Here is a 24,022-nt window from a genome sequence, read left to right as displayed (position 1 = left end):
GTGTAACTAAGCAAAGATCTCTCAAGCAAGGCTGCGTCATCACTAATGAAAGCAGGGCATATATGTTGGAATATTAAGATAATTCTAAACATTCCCTGCAGATTTTTCTGTTCCTCTGAATCATCTTTTGAAGAAACTTGCCTAGCCATGGGCACCTCAGGAGTATAACTAGGATGACAAGACCCCTAAGAAACCCCTGTACCTATTTCCATTTTACAAGATTAAGATTTGTGGAATCTATGGTAGAATGGTGCTTACAAACGTTTTCAAAGTGGTGGTGCCTGTAATCATTTCAGGCATTCTGCTTCAAAACTGAAATTTTCCTGGAGAGGTCACGCTAGGAAGGAAGGGAGGGAATCGACCAACATTTTTCACCCTGAAAGCAACTCAAACAACTCTATGTTCTATCTTTGGAATTTTGTATTGAGTAGCATAAATTTTCTCAGTACCATTTATCTGCCAAATAAAGCTTAGCCCAGCAGCATTCTTACTACTTTACCATAAAATCAGAAACTCATTATTAAAATTATGATCTACATGAAATCATACATTCTTCACTGCCCCCATTCCAGGAGAGCTAACAGCATGCAAAAAAATCCCCTGAAAATGGCAATGTGCTTTCTGTTACTAATGCCTTTTAATGAAGAAATTACTACTTTCAGCGTTATCTGTGTTTCCATCAAACTGTAATTCTAGTTAACGCAGCAATAAAAACGATAGATCATCAGCTGATGAATAAGCATCATTAAGACTTTTATTTTAAATACACTATCTTACACACAGAGAGCATACTTATAAAACGCTAAATAACCATTTCCTGAAGAGAAAGCTGATAGGTAATTGATTTTTGTTCTTTTAAACATATATAATTGACGTTCTCATACAAAAGATCCAACCCTACAGGCAAGACGAATTTTTAGATACCTGAAAAAACAGTGAAGTAACAAGTGACTCACAGTGGGCCTGAGAGATATTAGAAAAAGAAGCTCGGTGCCAAAAAGTGTTACCACAGAGAACTAGGACACAAGCATATCTAGTAATTAAATTCCTTACTGTCTCACCAGACAACTTTCAGGATGATGTGTTCTGATGGGTTTTCATTTCCAGCTGTTTCATCAGCTCAGACCAGTGTCCTTTCCTTAGACATACAACCCTAAATCGTCCAAGTGTTGTGCAGGGATTTAGCCGTGTGACTCCCATTAACATCAATAAGAGTCGCGCAGCTAAATCCACGCGCTGTGCTTTGAAAATTTACCCCACAGTGTACATCCCAGGGTGCTGAAAGGATTAAAGTATTATATAGTAAATTCCCTCTTTGAGGTGCAGAAAACAAACAGAAGTCTTCTGGTTTGTCCTAAAAGCCTATCTGTGCGCGACCGCTGTGCGTGCATCTGAACCTAGAAAGGTCTGTAAAATATTCCAAATCCAAACAGAAGCTTGTAAGATATTTTGTATACAGTAAAGGGGTTTTGCAAGAGCAACTTAACACCACAAAACCTTTGAGTTCCCTCTTAATTTAAAAGCATGAGTCCTGTACCTTGTCCACTAGGCAGAATCGCCCCTTCTATCCTGTGAGACAGTGCATTCAGTCACATCCCTCTTGAAGGACTGTCAGAGCCCTTTTGGTCCCAGAAGGTAAAGCTTTAATGTCATATTTAAGTCCAAACTCCCTGATCACCCAAAGTGTTTGTTGGCTCACACTTTGTCTCAATTCTAACGTGACTCCATGAGTTCAGTAAACGAGGAAGCTCAAGCAGCCAAGGTAAGGAGAATGAAAAGACAGATGGATAAAGGTAGAAAACTGTCCTGAAGTTGATCCTTACTGCGATAAGCAATGTGGATCTCTGTGTGGCTCACCTTTACTTCCCCAGAGGTATTCTGGCAGGCCTGCATCTTCTTGCACTCTAACCCAATTGCCTTTGCCTTCATGTCCCACCACCAACACAAACCCATCCTGCTATGGGTAAGTGAGTCCTGACATAGAGATGAGAGAAGCCTCTTCTGTGTGGGTTAGCCAGGATGTCCACCGCCATCCCCACTGAGGAACGTTGTGGATGCAGTCAATAAGCCACAGGCAAATTGTGGCTGACAGCATGTGTACACATAGTTTGAACCCAGCAGAAGTTCAAACTTAAGACTGGGTTCAGCTCACTTCTACCAAAGACTGCAATAATCTACAGAAAATAATCATGTGGATTCAGAGGAGTAAAATACCAATGAAGATATATTAGACGTTGCTTACTGCTCGTTACTGTCGTTTAATTCCTGCAGCTAAATGGTGGCTCTGAAGGCACTGTAGTCATTCCAAGCCAAACCAGCACTGAAAGTGTATGCGTGAAGTACATAGAAGGTTCGGTAGACTGGGCAAACTGAAAAATTCTTGAGAATAGAGGGAAAGACTTCTTAGAATACTTCTATGCCAAAATCAACTGTATCAGGCATTCACTGGCAAAAGTCACATGTCACTGTATTGTCATCAAGTGAGGAACATAAAGGTCTCAAAAGTCTGTCTGCTGTGTATATTGGGCGTATTCCCAGCAGGCTTTAGCAATAAGGTGGCAAAAGCAGTTTTGCCATCTTGCGGGACATTCAGTCTGGTGCATTATCTCAGAGATCTCCATCACCTTATAGAAAAGGAAAAAAAAAGGGATCTGCAACATAGGTCGACATCAACTGAGATTAAAATTGAGACCATGATAGTTAAGGATGTGAGCTGGGCAACTTGGCTGTGATGCAGAACAAAATGTAGAAATTTTTGTAATTAACACTGACACACAGTTAGTGGACACAAAACAGCAGGAACTATTCTGTACTGTGAGGATGTTTCTTGGCCTTCATATGGAAAATAATTGCAGAAAGGGGAAAAAGTATCACAGCTGGTTAATTTGTCCTATTATATTATATTTCTCCTAATTTTTTTATTTTAAATCAGAAATTAAGACTTCTACCTATAATGAATATAATATTGATATTCCATTATATCATGTCATTCCTTTGAAACATCAGAAATATCATTTTTTCCCCAAAGGACAAAAATGAAGTCTGAACAATCGTATTTCCCTGTTTTTACATATCAACTAGGTTTCTTTTTATTTCAGACAAGCCTGTTTCAAAGACTTTATATCCTGAAGACAAGCACCAGATCTAGATCTACCTAGATCTACCAAATCCACAAAAGGCATTTTTGGTCTTGGTGATTCAACTCGAGATATTTTATCATAACCTATGATATAAGATACGAACATAAACTGCCTCAGAGATACTCAAAACGTTACCTGAGGTTTCTTTCTGCCAATAGGTGGCAAAGAAGTTGGAGGCCTTCTACAAGTTGGCCAGTCATAGAGCTCGGAGACAAAGGGACTCTTGGTTTGCTGCCGTCTGTGGCTCAGTGGCTTTGACTTCCGCAGCAGCAGTTCCATTGGATCTGGGGATTTTCTTAGTGGTGAGTTGTAGATGCCTGCAATCTGAGCAAAAGATGGGGTTGTCTTTGACTTACCTGACTTACAACTCATCCTTCTGTTTATTCTGTAAATCAAATGAATTAAAGAACCCCATATAATAAACAGTTCTACACAAAGTTTCAACTCACACGGGATAGATCTATAGTGTAAATGCATCTCTGGGCATTGCATTACAGTTACAAAAGACTTTAAACAGCGTAATGTAACGTAAAGATCTGGGCTTCAGCCCTTCAGATGGAGGTAACTTTCATTTTACGGAACTAAGAGCTCCCCGTATCTCAAATCCATGTTTTCTTTCAGTCATATTCAATCTTCCACTTTCCGCAGCAGTAGACAAAGAAACATGCCAGTTGTTTATCCCTTAAAAAATAATGAAAAGTGTACAAATCTACATCTAGTTTTAAAGGCAAACTATTATACTTGGTTTGAAATTTAAAGTTTAATTCCAAGTTAAATTTCTATACACAATAGGAATAATAAATACTACCTGTTATTTCCAAAAACATACTGAAAGAGTAAAATAAATGCTTATGGAAGGGAACGTAACTCTTGTGCCTTTAAGCTCTGAGCTAGCTGACTCATAATGTGGACTAAGACAATGGCAAATGCAGCATTTTTAAAAGTAAAACTGAGTGATTAGTTAAGGGGAAATACAAGAAAATTTATGGAATACAAAAACCATTTTCCAGCAAACCTTTTTTTCCAGCAAAATGGTCACATCAAATTCCTTCAACTATTTGAATATTTTTAGTTTTAATAGCATAAAACTTGTGAAAAACAAAACTTTAGAATGAAAAATTCTGAATTGTGAATTAAATAAAGAGTCATTCTTTGCTGAATTTGGTATTTTATTTTTTCAGGGTACACCGTTAATTGCACCACTAGTGTGATCTAATATAAGAATTACTAATATAACACACACATTTCCAATTCTGAACAGTAATCTACATCATTAACAATCTGTGAATATCTGGCAAGTCAAAATTATGTGACAGACTTTTCCCAAATAATTCCTATAAATGTAGGGGTTTTATGAGTTGTATATAAACAATTCTCAAATAGACATATGTGGGTTTACTGAATTAATTACAAACTGTTAAACACAAGAATTCCTCTAGCATATTGCACACAGCCACTAAATCTCCTATAAAACAAACGATATATGCTTAAAATACACCTGGCAAAAATTAAAGACACTGAGTTGCTTTAAGGATAATTACATTTTCTATGGCAGTAAACTCAGAGTAGTCCGGAGACTTTTAAAGTACATTTGCTCAGTTAAAATACATTGTCCTTTGTTTTTATCATAATTTTAATTGCTAATAAGTTCTGAATAAAAATAGTGGGAAAAGAAATCAGTTTTGTGATGTGAGCAAAGGTAAGGAAAAGAGTAAATGTTTAAAATCTTGCATATCTCCTTTGGAACAGTACTGAGGACCCATGAGAAAACCAAGCAGAGCATCAGCCTCCTCATAAAGTATTAACCTCTTTGGGCTGAGAGGATTGAACACTCCCCAATTAGCTCTAATGCATTTTTCATTAACATATCCTACTGGGGAGTTCTGATTTCTTGTGTCAAAACAGTTAAATAAGGCCCATATAAAGCAGTGTTCAACGGACAAAAATAGTCAGAGGTGGTAGCTGATTTTAAATGTTGTTGGGCTATTCAAAATTTTATGGGCATTATTCTTCATCTCTGTAAGTGATCTGGCCCTGATGACCATTTATTTTGGCCCTCTGTTATATGTTCCCCTCCTAGTACAAACCCCACAAACTATTCCCTTACGCTGTCAGTCTAAATGTGTAATGGTAAAGAGTTCACGAATAGATGTAAGTCGTAGAAACATGTACATGCCAAACAAGCCCTGGCTGTTCCTTCAGCAATTCAGGATGCCAAACTAAAATGGCAGGGATCCGTGCTTCAAACAGCTGGTAAGCAGAAACTCTGGAGTGGGTGTGAAACTGCAGGTCCATCTGTATGATCTGTGAAATCCAGACACATCTTAAAACTCTGGCTCTTCTTCACATACACACCTCATAAAGTTACAGATTCTCCTAATGCCATTACTATTTTTTTAGTGCTTCATACGTTGCTCTATTGCAATTTTCTTATCATCCCAGTGCATGTGCGCTTGCGAACACTTGGTGACCTGTAAGTGCTACATAAACAGAAATTCCATTCATTGTCTCAGGTTTTATTGCACTGCTCCACAATTACTGAATGCATTTACGCTATATACTTGTTACACACGTTGTCTCAAATATAAAATGCCACCTTCAAGGTCCTCCACACAAATTAGATCCTATGCTGGAGATATAAAAACCATCTCTTTGCCATGGTCATTATGACTCGTCACTCGTTAGTCCTACCATGGCCAGCGGATCTGCCTACGTTCTAACCAGCGAACTTTTGCCTTCACTGTGTTGATTACAGTAAAATAGAAAAGCGATTGCCTGAGACTGTTCTTTCACATTTCATTGTATTTTATTGTATTGTATCACATTCTTATTTCGTCTTTTCACCCATTCCTACGCCATTACGTTCAGCTGGTTTATCCTGCCTGATGTGGACACTGCATCCTAGCCATGCCATGAGTCTGCAGAGGTCCCCAGAGAGTGGGAGAGATCCTGCTCTCTCACTGCAGGTTTGCGAAACACATATTTTATAGAAAACTGCAATGTCACTGACAGTGTAAACATTCTCCAGAAGAAAAGCATCTCCACGGCCATCACTGAGAATCAGGATGATCTGGAATAAATCCCTATGGCATAATGATTCTGAAGTTGGCGGCATGCATTTGTTGATCAGTAGCAAATCCTGAAAAGGGCCTCATTTGCCCAAAATATACTCCCCTTTTAAAGCCTTTTTTTTAAAAAAGAAAAGCTGAAGAGCAAGTTGGGTAGGAAATTTTAACAACAACAACAACAATAACAAAATTATTTCAGTCAATTATTTTGGTTTTTTGGGTTTTGTTTTCCCAAAGCAGAAAAATACAACAACCTAAATAATTTAAATATGTTTTGTCTGAAGAATTACAGGCAAGAATGACTTTAAAGGGATGTTCTGTCTGGGCTTGAAGAAATGGCATTATTTTGATTAGTCATACTTGAAGCAAGTATAAAAGGCTTTTTAAAACAGCAATCTGTAATCTATATTGAGATACTATGTGTATCTCAAACACTTCTTTGTTTAAATGTTTGGCAGTAGAAAAAACTGTAGTTCATAAAGGGTTTGCACATTGCGAAATGCTGCTGAAAATCTCAAGGTGCCCAAACAGGACTGGTCTTAGCACTTTTAATGACACCACAATTAGCCATAATAATGGGAATCCATTGACTCAGTGGCTTGAATTATTATTGCTGAAAAAGTGTCTTAACAAAGAGCCACCTTTTGTTGTTCTTTTTTTACGTACTATCAGGTTAAACATACAGATAGTGTAGGAACCATAAAAACGGATTTGGAATTTTAGTGAGGACAGTTGGACGCTGTAAAAGTTGTTGCTTCTTTTACAGCTGAAACTTTTTGTAAGATCTGGGTCAAACTTCATTATGAAGTGCAATTTTAAATAAAATTTTTTCAAGCAATCCTTGTTAATTACTTTACATTTTAATTATATATGATCAAGTATTCAAACAAGATGGCAGAGCAATAGCAGAGTTACTATCTAGACAATAAAATTAATACTAATTTACTCTGAATTCCCCAAGGTTTGTGGAAAGGGTTTAGGCCAAGATTTATAATTGGCAAAGTCTGGTAGGAGAGAAGAGGGGATGAGTTTGATTCTACTTTCTGGTTCAGACCAATCTCTGGCAAAATTGCTTCCATTCATTTCTAAGTATCTCTGCAAATCAGAGTCTTATTTTGTAATTTCTTGCACACGTGCTGTGTGCTGATGGATGTCCTATTCACTCTGTCCCCTGCAGGGAGCCCTATGCACTCTGTCCTCTGCAAGTCTGCAGGAATCTAAGAATCTGGAGGATCAAAGTCTTTGGTACTTAATAAATTTAAATATCTTCTTGAGGCCAGTCCAATGTGTTACAAGCGTTACTTTATCCTTTCCTTACTTTACACAGTATTCTTTCAGCTACAAAATCACTGTAGTTAATACTGCTTTTTCAACGGTAGAAAGAAGATCTGTCTTGAGATATCATCTCATACCTTAATTCCAATATTTTCCTCACCTTTAGTCCATAAGAAAATAAGTTACCCTCCTAAAATAATGACAGTTTACAAAAAGTACCTCTTGTCTGCAGGGACAATGACACATTTTTCTCTACCCATGTTCTTCACAACTAAGGAGGGTCTCTGTTGAAGCCAGATCTCTGGGACTTCATTTCCAGGAACAATTTTCTAAAATGACAAACACTATGGGGAAATCTGTGCTAACTGTTAAAAAACATGCAACTGAGTTATTTGCAGTACTGTCATGCTAACTTCCACCTCAATAAGACCAAAGAAATCTCAGGAGGAGACTCTGCTAATAGCTTCTTACTGACCTCTTTGCATCAGGCCCTTCTGGTGAATGGTGGCCCAGTGGTGAATATGGCAAATGAGGTGTGAAAGCACAGATTTTTTTTTTTTTTTTTTTAAGCCTATGGTTCTGAGTCACCAGGGAAAATAAAAAAAAAAAAAAAAAGGAGAACACAAATTTTTTTTTTTTTTTTTTAAGCCTATGGTTCTGAGTCACCAGGGAAAAAAAAAAAAAAAAAAAAAAAGGAGAGAAATGAGTTATACAATAGATATATTTTTCCCCTAGAATTCTCTGCTACAGACCTTCCATCATGGAAACCCAAGCATGACCTGGAATATTAATTGTGTCAGGTCAAGCATACAGGCAAATGTACCATTTGTTATCCAGTCATCCTTAGCATTACATTAATATTTTGAATCATTTTGCATTTCTAACACTCTATCATTTGGTTTCCTCCCAATCATTTTCTTATCTTTATAATTAATAGCAGCATATAAACAGGGGAAAAAATCATAACAAACATTAATTTAATGAATATTAGCAAAGAAAAGATTTGTTGGGAATTTTTTATATTCTGTATTGCTTCAACCTCCATACTTAGTTGATGCTGTAGAATATCCATTTTTCTTTTTTCGTGTTTATCATTTCTCTATAGAGAGAAACACCTAACTGGTTTTTCCAAGAATACAGTGAAGAAATTTTTAAGGAGCTTGCCTTGAAAGCTGAACTATGAAGGAAGAGAGCAGCAAAAGAAATGGAAAGAAGGAAGGAAGAAAAGAAACAGGTGTGGTTAGAAAGGGGAAGAGATGGCTGTGTGGATTATGCTGGCTAGTTCCTCAGAAAAGATTGGTGATCCCAATACATGAACAATTTTCGATGCTGTAGTTTTTATTTATGAATTATTTCTTATTCTTCTTTCTTGACTGAGCTTTTAAAGTCTACATATAAAATTCCAAACAAAATATGCCCCAATCCATACAGTGTAGCTACTTCGCTGCAAATATTATTGTACACATGCAAAATTAAAAACCAATGAAGTGGAGCTGAAGATGAAATGTAAGCCTGAAGTCAATAGAAAGTGTATCCTCATATCTTTAACATAAACAATAATAAAGATATGCTTTATTTTCATTACTTTTCCATATCAACTCTGAAAGTCTGAAATAATCCACATATAGCATTAATATAAATTTTCCATTTAACAGTCATTTAATCTTGAAAAAATAGCTTTGAGGGAGGAAGCCTTTGCAAGTGACTGTCACAGTACGAACCTAAATAAAGTCCTAAATTGTCATTCAGGTCTTTTAATGAGGAGTTAAACAAGAACCAAAAGACTTCAACAAAACAGGCACTTAACTTGAAAATCCTTTTTTGCTCCATTGTAATTTGTAAAAAACCTAAGCAAGCTGAGAGGAGAGGTAAGATATCTTTAAAAGCCATAAAAGTAAAAGCATGAAGGAGAGCTGTGAATGAAATATTTGCTAGAGATGGGATTGCTGAATCAACACTGACCAGTGCACTTCATCATAATTATCAGGACATACTACTGCCAGGGGATTTATAAAAATCCCACTCAGCAAATAATTGCCCTGCTGTTAGGAGATAGTCGGAGTGTTAACACACTGTCACAGTCCAGCGTTTAGTAAGATATTCAACATTCAATTACTCTTGCTGAGAACTAAAAGGAAACATGATCATTTCTCAGCTACTGCAGTTATGCTTCCACATGAATTCCAGTGAACAATCTTGTTAATCCCCAGATATAGTTTCTCTAGGAGGTAAAAGAAATACCTTAAAACATTAATGATTCACAAGGAAAAACCGTGTTTATATGATACTGCAGCCGTGTCTGCAGAAGAAAAGGAATTTCAAACTTCTAAATAGCCAGTTTATTACAGACTGTCAGAATATTCCAGATGTTCCAAAAAGAAAAGGTTGATATCTTTCATATAAAATGTATTGTAGAATGAAAAAAATAAAAAATTCTGTTCTAGAAACAAGTATAATAAAACTACGTCCATGAACTCAAATTTGAAACATCGAAATATTTAAGCCACATTAGAATGTGTTCTACTAGGAATAATCTGTGATTTTTTAACTAATATGAACACATTTTTGCATTAACCATTAATACTATAGCATAAACTTTATTGAGATATTGGAAAAATAACATAGTATTGTTTGACATTCCACTTTATGATAAAATTTCCTACCATGGTTGACAGCAGGAAAAATGTCACCCAGCTTTGTAAATGTAGGTTCAGTTCTCACTGAGCTAATACGGCTCCTTAGGCCTCACCCTCTAATCTGTATAAAAATATACTCTCAGGGATTTTGTCTATATAAGAATTGGAGGACCCAATCTGTTACTGGAGCTAAGATATTTTAGCTCTCTTTGAGAGGCGGCTTTTATGCAGGGACTGAAGAATCCATAAACAAGGGATGAGTAGTGTATATTCTTTCAAGGGGGATTAATTACCTTTCTTCTGCTTAATATATATTCTGTTGAAAAAGAGTAATAGAAGCATTAATTATTGTTATTCTGCCTTCAGACTGTAAAGCTGGGTTCAGTCCTTTTTACCTGTGAAATGTTTGCCTGATACCAAAGCACTAGTGCAATCCCATTTTAAATGCAGTTTTATAAATAAACCAAGCTGTAATTTTCTGGACTATACCATGAGGTGTTAAGGAAACATTCATGTCCGGTATCCTGGGCACAGACCATAAAATCGACCTCTAAACCTGCAGAGGCACCAAGTTCAACTGCAGGAAACAAAACTGTAACTGAGTCTCCGTACAGGAACCAACTGATCGGGTATTTACGCAACGAGACAAAAGAGAAACAAACTCTTAGTTTAATGCGTGGGTCTTTGTGGCACAGTATCTAAAACACAGTGGTCCAGCAAACACAGAGGCATCCCAAAAATGATTGATTCCCTCTCTGACTGAGGCTTACTCTGTCAAATCTAATTCTTAAGCAGGCCCTTGATGACTAGATCAGGGATAATAACGTGAATGAGTGACTGATGGCATGGGAAACAATTCTCTTATGATGAAGAGACAACACAGAGACACCATTCAAAGTTCTCTTACTGTCTTCTCATTTGAAGTCCAATGATATTTACAGCTTTAAAATTTAAAATTCCATCTACTTGCATTGTTGCAATGAAAAATATTAGCTTTGTAAAAAAAATCAAATTGAAATTCATTCCTTTTCTCACTGGATTGAGAAAAATCCTTCTAATTGCACCATTTAGTATCTTTGAATTCTTAAAACCAGAAGATACCTGCAAGAATATATCAGAAGAAAGGAGAAGCTCCTCTTAACAGATAGAGATGGAAATTATACAGACATTTGCTTTCTTCTCAAAATAATTGCTAAACAGAGAATTCATTCACTTGTCCAAAAATTCCTATGTGCAACTAAAGAGTGTAACATTTCTTTGCTTTTAATTGTTTCTCGTGGCTGTTGCATTGTGCTTACACCTGAATGTCCCCTCGCAGACATACATCCTGACAGATTTATTAAACAATTTGCTGTAGCAAACTTACAGGATTGGATTAGAGAGTGACTAAAAACTTGAAAAGTGGCAGTATGCTTAATAAAGCAGTCTTCAACGAGACCGATAAACAACGAGGTGAAGGGTTAATGAACAGTCATGGTATTGTGTATAGGAAGGGATAATGAAGAGGGAACAGAGCCATGTTAGTCGGATTAGTAAAGGTAGTCAGAAATTAGTAGGAAAGAGTGGCGTAATAAGAAAAAAAATTAAGAGATGAAGATTTTATTAGAAGATTTTTGAAATATAAAAGACAGAAGCAACGCAAACAATAGATGGGAGAAGATACACGGTTTTCATCATACCCGTTGCAGGACAGACACAACTCCCAAATTACCAGTATATATTAGCTACTAAACAAAAGCATTGAACATTGAATAAACTGGCAAGTTAATGAAAGAACTTTACCATTATACTCTTCACTTGCCTAAGAGCTGAAAACAAAAGAATTGGTCTGTACATCACTCATCTTGAAGTCTCATTAAAGCAAGGATACCAGCGGTGCCACTTCTTAATCAACAGGAAGGTTGGCTGTTGAGAAATGTATGGTATTTTATCTTCAGGACTTCTCCCGTGCCATTCCTAACCTCCTTCCTCTTATGCACTTATCTCTTATTTAGCATGGTATAACAGTTTCCAAAATTACCAGAGTAAGACCATACACCACGTGTAAGACCATCAAACGTATATAAACACCAGATGGACTACTACTTATCCACCAAATTTACGCCGGTAACAGTTTCAGAAAGTCAGTGGAGTTCCACTCTGTGCAAGTGGTGTGAATGTGGCTCTGTGTGTGAGCTATTTAACTGAGGTTCGCACTACATTGTAATTTCCTAGCAATATAGATTCTTTCTGAAATGTGAGTACAGCATCCTACACAAAGCCAAGATTCAATATATAACTCCCTCTTACCAGTTTTCTGACCCTGCAGCAATCCAGCCCTTTTGCCACCCCAATTGACAGTAATACACAAAATGTGGTCATGTTTTCCTAAGATCTCAGCATGTACACTTCTGATAGATCGCACAGCTTGTCCTTTAAACTCTGCCATTAATCCTACCCACAGGAGTTGAGCAAGAAGTTTGTTTTCTGGAAAGAATCCGCACAAATAGAGATTATGCAATTCAGATGCTGGAAAAGGCAGTTTAAGTACAGGGACCTTTAAGCTACGGGATTTTTAAATGACTAATGCAGGATGCAGAGCTGGTAAATGCTGTAATGCATGGCAGATACAGAGATGCCACTATGCTATAATAAAATATGCTTAGTGTGAGTGACATGGCTAGTAACAAGCTATTTAGAAGAAGCTCCAAGAAATACTGCTCTATCTACACGGCAGTCTATGGTCTGTGTCTATGGTCTATATGGCCTTTAAAAACTGAGCTTGCATAAGATCAATCACAAAACAGCACTCAAACTTCACATCCTGTTGTGTTTTAAGCTCTTTCTTATGACACATTTTTTCAGCTAAAACCTTTTGTCATTTCTTTACCAGTTATCAAACAAACTGAAAGGATTTTATAACAAGCAGCCTTTAGGGAAAAAAATAGGGTTTGCAATCCTATCACAGAACATGCTTAAAATTACTAACTTTGTTCAAATTTTAAGTTCATTTACTCACTATCCTTTAAAAAATGGGATGCGAATATCTCATTTTCGGGGAAGTGTGGCAAAGGGAGAAATTATTGATTTCTATTGGAAGTGCTTTTTTCACTTACCACTTGAGAAGAGTGAATGGGAGGGAAGTACTGTTCACTGACACTGGGGAGAAATACATCTGCAGCGGTGCAGAGCCATCCATTCCTTACAGGAGGTAGGTTATGGTGTCAGCAGGCAGCACTTCCCCATCCTCTTCCTATTGCTCCCTAACCTACACAGTTAGCCTTTTCTGGGCATGAAGATCACCACGTTTGCCATCTTAATTTTGGCTCTGATTATATTTACTCTCTGTAGGGAGACAACCATTGCTTCTTAGAGAAAAAGAAAGGGTGATTGAAAAGGATATGAACAAAACTGGAAAATCTACAGAAGTTGTAAATTTTGTCACTAAACGGTTTTTGCACAGTGTGCACCAGAGAGATTCTGGAGGTATATGTTGGCTTCCAGCACTTGCCTTATTTTTACATCACCTGATGTAACAATACTATGTTGAGTAGCAGAATTACAGCCCTGAGTGTTCCCAGGATGAGCAATCCCAAAGGGCAAGAGTCCAAATTCTAAGAGAACTAAAGATTTTTGATCGTGTGTGCAAATCACTTAAAGGTCATTTTTGGAATTCAGACCTAGTGGAACCAACCTTCTAGACATCAACATTTTTCTTTGTTCAGGTAGTACAGCGTCCTCCAGAATCACAAACAGCTCAGTTACTGGCTGCTTTCAGTTTACCTTACTTTGCCCTTCTTTTTTGACAGAAACATTAAGCAACATTAACTGAGATTCCTTTCAAGTGAAGTGGCATTGTGTGTATAGTGCCCCATGAGGCTCAAGAGTTGAATGATTTTCTCATAGTGAATGGACTGATACATCTGGCTCCCATTGTGGAAGTGAATACATGAAGGTGGCTTGCTGATCAAACATACCTGTCACAAGTACCGTAAGAAGGATTTAATGTAAATTGAGAATTCTTTGGAAATAATATTTTATAAAAAAAGAACACAGTGGCATGAAGTGCTTTATATACTGAAGGTATTTAAATGTAGCTGCAAGCCTGCCTGAGAGCTAGGAAAGCTCGCTCTCTCTTTAATTTAAATGGGATTTTTTATGGTACAAGCTTTGGAAAGTACTCAGAAATATCTGACTTCTTGGCAGAGAAGCCATGAGTGGATATTAAACACCCATGGATAGGTGGGGATGTTCAGTGATTTGGGGCACCTACATTAAAAAAAAAATTAACCACTTTGGTTCATCTTCAGGAAGTATTAGTACTTATAATGAATGATAATTTCATCCCCTGAATGTTTCAGAGACAGGATAATAAAATTACAACAGTAAAGAGGGAGGAAATAAAACTGTAAAAGGTAAGAGCTAATTCATTCTTCATGCTAGCTCAGTCCTTGGCCTTTCCTGAACAGACACTGCCAATAGTAACAAATTATGTATAATCATTTTGAGATGTGGACTGTTCACTCGGGACTAAGCTCAAATGACCAAACTTGCAGCCTTGTCTCTTAAACTGTGGATCTGAAGATCAAAGGCCAGAGCTTTATCCTCTGAGTCCTCACCTTTATAAGAATAAAACTGCCAGGTGTCCAGAGATAGAGTGGGTGTCAAACAGTGTCATTTCAGACCAATTGTTTTTCCGGTTTTTACAGGACAGCACATTAGGTTAGAAGCATATTAATCAGTTGTGTCTCCTGAATATTCATTAGCCCACTCCAGGAAGGATTTTGTGGCTTTTTTTTTTCTTCCTCACTTAGAACATTTACACCTAATGTAAGTGTAGTAGCTTCAACAGAATTAACTCCTGACTTTCAGTAGTGCAAAAAAGTCAGTGTGATGTGAATAAACTGCCATCTCTGTTAATAGGGGAAACGCAATTTAAAAAAAAAAATCCTTAGCATTGAATAGAATTTGAATTTAAAATACTTTATGTACTGACAAAATGAAATAATCACTGATACAACTGATAACAGCGGTGTAGTTTTGAGTTCTCAGTAACTACAAAAAAACAAAAGAAAACTGGTCTGGAAAACCAAAGCTGAAAAGTAACTTTGGGGTCTGTTTTTGCTACCTTTATACACAAAAGTCTTAATCCAGAGACCACGGAATTTTGCTAAATGACTCCCATCACCTTCAAATGGAATTGCTTGTGGAGTATGGATGTTCCACAGAGAGAGAAAGAATGGAACAACTCGGTTCTCATTGCTGAAATTAGAACTTTTCTCTGTTACTCACTGCTAAGATTTCCTTCCTCCTCACAGACCATTATTCTTAAGGCGTTCTTTTTTAAATTGCTTTCTATAATAGTAAACTATTAAAGAGTTATTGTCTCACATGTTTATGTCTCCCTGGAAAGGGTTATCTCAGTCAAGACTAGTTAAATAATACATTAAAAATACCTCCTTATTCTATAGCACCAGCTGTTTCATCCCTACAAGTAATCCTTTCCAGTGTATTACTTCAATGGGTATAAATACTGGCAAACACCAGCCACGTATCTAAACGCCCGAGCCTTGACTCAGCAGAGAGACGGTGACACACTTGAGCAGGCACTGAAAACTGAAGGAACACTGCAATCCAAAAAGGGAGCTCATGTCTGGTTACTGGTGGATATTAAAAGAAATGTCATAGATCTTGTAACTTTTACAACACAAAGGGCCTATTATTACACACGGGCTTTGCTCTTCTCCAGCAGCTCTAAAATACCTGGGAGCTTATGAGCAGTATCTGTTCACAAACTGCCAAAGAATATCAGGAGAAATTGTCACCCTGCTAAGAATGGCTGAAAAGTGTCAGACTTTACTGCTGTTTTGAGTGGAAGAGGCAATCCGCAGAACCTCACCAAACTGTGGAGGGAGAACAAGGCACTTTCCAGTCGTGCACTCTCCTGTGACAGAATACCGGAACGGTACATGCGGTGAAACAAGCATGCTGCCAAGCAGTACTGCAAGGAGAATGACTGATCTTGGTCTTACAAGGAAGCACAGTTTGGGAGCTAGCGGTGTGAGCCGACATCTCTTAACTCACTCTCTTTGTTTAGGTGATTCCTTCTCTGAATATTAAGAGAGGCAGGAACTGGAGCAATACAGAGGCAAAAAGTGACCACCCTAATAATCCAAAAATGGAAAGCTCCACAACAAAAAACTACAAGTCCTTCAACTACCAGTTGCTGGCAACTGGGAGAGTACTCTTGGCATGTCATTATATTACCCCATTGTTCCATTTAATTCCCCTTCCCTGTCGGGGAAGTGCTCTTGGCCAGTTTTGACTGAGATAACCCTTCCCAGGGAGACATAAACATGTGAGACAGTAACTCTTTAATAGTTTAGCATTATAGATATAGGATGCTGGGCCAGATAAGCCTTCAGTCTGACTCAGCCAGATCTTCGCCTTGATAAGGGTTCAACAGAAAGAAGATCCTGTACAAAAATCAAGGGTAAGCATACACACACAACTGCATGAATATTGTTTCTCAAGGTCTCAATACTTTAAGCATTCAGATAGAACAGAAGATTCCACAAAACAGAAGACCAGTATTAGCTCATCTAATCTCAGTATGATTTATCACAGAACAGGAAGCCCAGGTTTGGAAACAAGACTGGGACTTAGTCCACAAGCCAGAGCAATGATAAGCTTAAGCGATGCATGTATAACATCATGTCCTCAGTAATGTCAAAATATGTCTTGTAATTGTATGACAGAGCTCTCAAGCTTTTGTAGACATTATATCACAATGAACTTTGCCTTTCTGGATTACTTGTACGTTCATTTGCTCTGACAAAAGGTAAATGTGGTTTATCTGTTTAGAAAAAAAAGAAAGTTGGAGACAATAGAATTAAAATTCTGTTTTACCTCCTCCACTACTGTTTACTATATGGGAAAGAAAACTATACAGGGGAAAGATCTGTTGCTCTGCTGACTCTCCAATCCTTTTATTAGTGACAGGAGAAACTGCAACAGCAAAAGGCTTTTTCAGCTGTAGCACTCTGAAGTCTGTTTCCACAGGAATCTTTCCCTGATCCCAATCACTTTACAGGGCACACACCACTCTGCTCCCTCTGCCACTTCTCCCACTCTGGTTCCTTTCAGTTGCCACTGCCTTCTGCTCCCCACCCACCACACTGCGGACATGCAGGTCCCCCACCTGGGTAGCAACAGCAGGGCTGGCAGCAGCTGGTAGACTTGCTCCCACTGACAGACTCACCTCAGCATGGCTGCTCACTCTGTCAGCAGATACTTCACCAATGCAGGCCTGCGTTCCTGCCTGATGCGGGACCTTTCGGTCCAGCCTGTTACATACCTAATTCTAATCATCATTGTAAGACAAAGAACTGCAAGATGTCTTGGAAGTTTGGAAATACCAATGAGCAGAATCATGCAACAAACGGGGTTTCTTCATAGCCAGTTCTACAAACTGCCATCACCGCAGTCAGCAATTCTGTCTCTCACAGACTTTAAAGGCTGTTTGTCAGCACTTTGCAAAGTCTGGTCCTTACTACAAATGTCAGCCTTGAGAAGACAAAGAGCGAAGTAAACCTATTCAACTATAGCGAATTTTGTTAATACAGAAAGGGGAACAACAGAGATATAGAAGGATAATCTACATAGGTAAACATGTTTATAATAGAAACCTATATTTAATAAGTATTCATTTATTAATGACAACTTAAAAAAAGATCATTACCACTGTAGTGGAAATAGCATACTGTGATTATGAACTAATAAGAAAAACTTAATTATCTTAAGTTTCATGTCTCAACAAGAAATCATAACACATGAAAAGAGAGGTGATACATCATGAAAAGAGATTAAAACAACAAAAAAATACATCTGCACTGTTATTTCTATTGTGTCACCAGCAAGAAATAACAAGAAATATTCTTAACAAAGGCAAAGATTTGTTAAATATGAACTGCAATTTTTATCATATTCATCAAGAAGTCAGAATTATCAGACTGCTAAAGTAAAAAGACAAGGAAAACATTGTTATATAAATTTTAAAATCTGAAATATAGAGAATCATATTTTTAAAAAATGGAATTTAGTTTGGAAGCCTCACAGTTGCCACCTCCCAGATTATTTCTTGCTGTATATCACACTGGAATCTCCTGCAACAAGCAACCAGTAGAAGCCAACAACATAATTTACTACATGATAAGATGGGCATGGACTTGACTCTTGTTTTTTTCTCCTAATCACACCAGTTATGAAATTCTCCTTCAGTGGAGAAATTTCCTTCGAACAAAAGAAACTCATGTGTGCAATGCGTTACTTGACTAGTTATTGATACTACTGGCATATATAGCAAGTTGATTAAAAGCTCAATATTTCATAACCATGAAGTTTTAGAGCTCATGCTTTATTTCTCCAGACATTATTTGGCTTAATAATGACTTAATTTAAATCAAATTAAAAGTTACTTTCTTTTTTCAAGCCCTCTCTTATGCCTACAAATAGGGTTATATTTGTGTTGCATGGATATTACTGGTGTTACAGAAAAAAAATAGGTAGCGCGTTCTTTGTAAAGCAGAAAACTGTGTTTGGAAGTTGGCAGGATGCAGAACATTGTACTTGCACAGACAGTCAGTAATTATGTTATTAATATAAATTATTGATACATATTATTTATAACAGCAAATTAACATTACTAGTGTTAGTAATCATTGATTATGCAAATATCCTAACTTGTTTAACTTTCTTTTCTTTGAACCTCTTTACTAAAATGCTAATATTCAAATGAACTGCTTAGTTCTTATGGGGATTATAATGTTTGTATAAGTGCAATGTATTTCTGCAAGTAGCAATGGGAAATAGTCATATCTGGGCAAGTGTCTATAGAAAAATACACTCAGCCAATTGGCTGCAAAGAACATAGGAAAATTGTAAAGTGTAGTATAATAGCACACATTTTTTACCATCCAAAGCTTTCTCTGAATGCCAGTTTCATAGCACTGGTACTCAAAACACACACTTCACCCCCCACCCCGAAATGGGGGGAACTGCAGACAAACCAACTTAAATGTATCTGTGCCTATATAATATATCACAGGCAGATCAAACTCCTTGTTCCTGAGTTTAGAGCATGCACACACTTACTCTGCCCGTATTTTGAGCTGATCAGAAGCTGTGTAACTGCATCAGTTCTTGAGCTAATATACTGTGGCTCTCAACAGGGCTAATTAGTCTGGGTTCAGCCCCATGTTATAGCTACAGATTGGCTTGGAAAGGAATCAAAGCAAGCTCACATCTGTCTGTATGAGACTCTGTGTATATACCTGGTACCAGTTAAAACAACTAATGCATACTAATTCAGAGTCTGATATCCATTTCCTCCTCTTTTTTTCTTCTTTATAAAGGTAACAGTTTATGGAAGCAATAAATGCTTGCATAGCAAGTTAATTCACGAAAAAGACAAAACATGTTGACTTCATCATAGGCCATACACATACTGGACACCCCTGCTCCCTCACAACATCTGCATTCTTAACTTTAATTTTTTCAATGTAAAACAACTCCAGCAATTAGGAATGGGCACAAGCTTATATATTTTTATATATATATAAAATCTATGGAATAAGAAGACCAAATTCAACAATCGATAAAGGATTCACAGGTTTTAAGAGTAGAAAGGATCGCTGTATCATCTGCTACACCATGCAATGCTGTGATGCTCGATCATCTTCCTGTTTAAGCTGTAACACACATCTGAGATGGTTTTCTGGGCTTCAGCTTGTAGGGAGTGGAGAGTGGAACTTGACATTGCTTTCTTTACTAAAATTGAGGAACATCTCCTTAATTCCTTTCTAAGGTAAGTAAACACCTTTCACTAAGTAAACCCTTTTCTCACCCTTTTTGCCTGCAGTATAACAAGAAGACTAAGAACTACAGCATATAGTTGAAACAATTATTGCCTGAACATCTGCAGCGTTGATGCATGTGGTGGCTCAGCTCCATCATTGCACCTCGTTATGCATGGCAGGAAGGGGAGGAGATTGTAGCAAACTTTAGCAGATCATCTTTACAACACACTGGGCTTTAGTTAATATACGACTACAGTAAGTGCTGCTCATAAAACTCCTATTTTTATTTGCTATGCCCCCTGCCTAGAAATTATATTTTTTTCTTAAACTCAAAAGTGTTGACTTTTGCTGCCTGTTTCTACCGAGACATGAACGGACCTTGCTCAGAAATCCAATTAACTATCCTTTCAAGTTAGCAAGATGCAGCTGTAGCCAAATCAGAAGACCAGGCATATAGAGAGCAAAATGTCAGACGCAGAGCACCAAACTTGTAAATTCTGCACTGAAATAATTTGCCCTGAATCCTAGCAAGATCTCAAATTCCATACCTACATGCAGTTGTGGAATACAGACTTTGATTGCAATAAGTAGTTTACTTCATATAGATCTTTGTTAGTTTTCAGGTTGTCAGAAGGTGTTACATTGCTTTACACTCATTCATGTGATATACTACCTGCAAAAGGTGGTTCTTGGAGCACAGTTCTGTGATAAAGGAAAAATCCTCTGGGCTCTGAGTCACAGCATTCACAAATCATCTCAGCAAGCAAAGCCAGGCATACATTTTTCTGTAAGACCCTGCTAGCTAAATTCTAATTCTGTAAAATAAGAAACCTAAATTCATCAGAACATAATAGATACTGCTGCCCTCTACCAGAAGTCCTCCAGGCACATGGCTGAAATAAGGCACCAATTGCCTTTCCCTAAAAAAGTGTTACAGCTTGCTAAGCCAGTATCATCAGAATTGAACTAAGTTTACTAAAATCTTTATAGATCACAGATCACTCAGTGCCTCTAACTGGACAATTTTTGCACTCCAAGTAAACATATTAATGTTTATGCATGTGTTTACACAAATTGTCCTGTTCAAAGCAAGAATCCAAATTTTCTACAGCTTAAAACAATAGAAAAACACTGCACAGATTATTCTTAGTATCTAGATCTACACCGGGACAGATTAATTATTGTGAGTTTATTTCAGTTATTAACTATCTCCTCTGTTTAAAGCCCCTCAGAAAACTTTCTGTGCAATTTTTTGCTAATACTTAACTATGCTATTTTTGTGCAAATAAAATTACCTAAATGTGATTTACAAATTGAGTTTTCATCACAGATATCCAGTTAATTAAAATATATTTCTATTTTTTTGATAGATCACAAATGATTGCCAAGGGAAAGGGTAAATATTCTGTCACTAAGTGCCATGGTGTTTTTCCTGCGTTCTTTAGGATTAACTGTTCTCGCACACAGATTATCATTAACAACCTATGAAAAGCAAGCACTTTGTTCATACTAGCATATCGAGAACAACCAGTCACCAAACACTTAGGGACACAAAATCTTTTTTTTTTTTTAACAAAAGTTCACAAAAGGAGGACTAAGAATAGGCAAACCTACAAGCTTTACCAATCCCATCAATTTTCTTTAAAATATATCTACTCCCTATTCACCTGTCTGTAGAGCAGCTTACATAAGAAAGCTTGAAAAAAATATACCACTTTTATCAATACAAAACAAATTAATCAGTAAATAATTAAAATTTATGAGGCATTTCTACATGAAAACAATCATGCTAAATAAGCTGATCCCGGCAGTTCCAGGACAAGCTTTAGCTGAAAACCTGTATTTACAATCTATTCTAAAACCAAGCAGAACACAGCACCAATCCGAGCATTAGCTCAATTAAAAAAAGAAAAAAAAAATGAAATCCCTTCTCAGCTTAATAACTTGTTAGTTCTTGACAAGTGCAACAACACAACAATAAGCCAGTCAAAATGAGTTTTTAAAGCGAGGTTATGCCCTTCGTGTTGTGTTATCACAGTGGCAGATCAAACTGCTGACTTGGACTCTTTCTGCCAGCAGTGCTGATGCTGCCTCTATGAAGCTGCTGTCACAGAGTAGTCATGGTACCTGCTCTTGCCTATAGAAAAGCACTAAATTGAACTCGAAGTAGTGTCTTTGTGATATCTTTTCAACAAGTCATGTCCCATTCAGCCTGCTAGTTTATCTCTGTCAGGCTGGGGGCCCAAGTGGTTTGCACGAGCTGTCAGGGCCAGGTACACCAACCTGCTCCGTGCTAAGGAGGTAATGCATCTTTCGGGCTTGGTATTGCTTCTCCTTTTCTTTCTTTTCTAGGTCTTTCCTTTTCTCTTCATTTTCCTTCATTTCTGTGTACTCTTGGAGTTCTCTCCTGGAATAAAATAAGTCTGCTAATTATATTAGAACAACAAAAGATTTGCTAATGTTTTATTTTACTTTAACCCTTTTCTAGCTTCAACAGCTATAAAAAAACCCAGCTTCTGCTATTATGTATTAGCAGTATGCTGACATCACTGGAATGCAAAATTACAGCAGGATTCCACATGGATATATCTGTGAAGAAATAGGATTAAAATTATAAAAACAATGAACAGTATCTTAGTTCCTAGAGCTTACTCTTTGGAAGAATATGTCAACCTTTGCATTTTTACAGCTTGATAAAACAACATTCATCGATGTCCTCTGTTTTTGTCTTGAAGAGTCATTTCAGTTTGAACTTCTCTAAGCAGGAGTTATTATAATTTAGTGATTTTCCTTCAAACTAAATGCTGTTGACTTATGTTTCAGCTAGTGCCTTGCAACACCTCCTGATCTGCAAACGGGGGGGACAATGGAATAGGATAGCGGATACAGGCTAAGAGTTGATATTCGCTCCTAGATCCTTGAGCCTTTTGTAAGTTTGAGAATGTAGGCATAGAGAAGAGCTGGATGTAAAGCTTTTACGCATACAATGTACTTAAGAGGAGTTTCCATAGCATTAGGCTTCTTGCACAGGTCACTCTGGTCTGATAGCAGCGGTACAGGCCACCACAAGAAACAAGAACATAACTACCTGATGAGCCACTGCATGACGGAGGTTTGCAAGCACATAGAGTCATCTAAATGGGTGGGTCTGTGTGTTCGATAGGTGGCAGGAAATTCTTTCATCGTAAAAGAAATAAGGAACTGTACCTAACAGCAGCTCTCAAAGAATGGAGAAAACTCGTTATTTCATCTGAATGTTTAGAGGGAAACTTCATGGGAGTAGATGTCCTCTTCAATGGCTTTTTTTGCATTGAGCCAGGCTTGGCATAAATTACGAAAACAGTGGAGTGAATTAATGTTCTATAAGAAACAAAATTCCACGCTGTTGTGCACATGGCACGTGTACGGAATTTTTTGACCCAGTGAAAAAAGGTTAGTTTGATTAACATTTGTTATTTTTGTTATTAAGAAATGGCTAGTTCAAATTAACCTGTGTGCCAAAGACACCAAGCATATTCAGTCAAGCATTTAGATTGTTTAAAAGTTAATTAAGTAAATTCTAGTCTTTTTTTACAGCATGTGTGTATATGATAAAATAAAAAGCAAAGAAAAATATACTATTCACATATCGGGATAATTCAAATATTCCTGCAAAACAGGTTTTTAGAGACGTCCACATTAATAGCCTCAGTTGTTTCAACGAGTACCAGATAATGCACTCTAGGACAAGGGTCAAATCCTGTCAAAATATGCACATGAATAAGTTTGCTGATATGAATAATCCCATGGGAAAGTCATATTGCTCCTGAAAATGTTTTTTAAGATTGTGGCTCAGACTTATTCTTAATATTTTAATTATTGTAATGTTAAATTAGTTCATCAAAATGGATGGAAGAGCAATAATTGCTTTATAAATATGAGCACTGAAATCACATTCTTAAATACAACTTGCAATGTGGATTTTTTTATTTGTTTCATGCTATCTTTCAAATTCTTATCAACTAAAATAAGTAAACTACTAAGTAGTTAATAGTTAATAGTAAAAGAAAAAATTGAATGAAAAGGAA

The 24,022-nt window shown here is 37.1% G+C and overlaps 1 protein-coding gene across 1 annotated transcript in view; it reads right to left on the bottom strand.

The window, feature by feature from the left end:
* Window positions 1–24,022, bottom strand: part of SPATA17 (spermatogenesis associated 17) — a gene marked incomplete at its 5' end in the record, with an annotated part of 84,233 nt that overhangs the window by 30,657 nt on the left and 29,554 nt on the right. The window contains 2 exons of the mRNA XM_010141182.1: window positions 3,276–3,464; window positions 22,239–22,362. Coding sequence (XP_010139484.1) covers window positions 3,276–3,464; window positions 22,239–22,362 — 313 coding nt within the window. The remainder of the gene's footprint in view (window positions 1–3,275; window positions 3,465–22,238; window positions 22,363–24,022) is intronic.

This window comes from Buceros rhinoceros, unplaced genomic scaffold, assembly GCF_000710305.1.
Source record: "Buceros rhinoceros silvestris isolate BGI_N320 unplaced genomic scaffold, ASM71030v1 scaffold17258, whole genome shotgun sequence".
In the NCBI taxonomy this organism is placed as follows: domain Eukaryota; kingdom Metazoa; phylum Chordata; class Aves; order Bucerotiformes; family Bucerotidae; genus Buceros; species Buceros rhinoceros.
The sequence above is the reverse complement of the archived record's forward strand: the minus strand, read 5'-3'. Positions and strand labels throughout refer to the sequence as shown.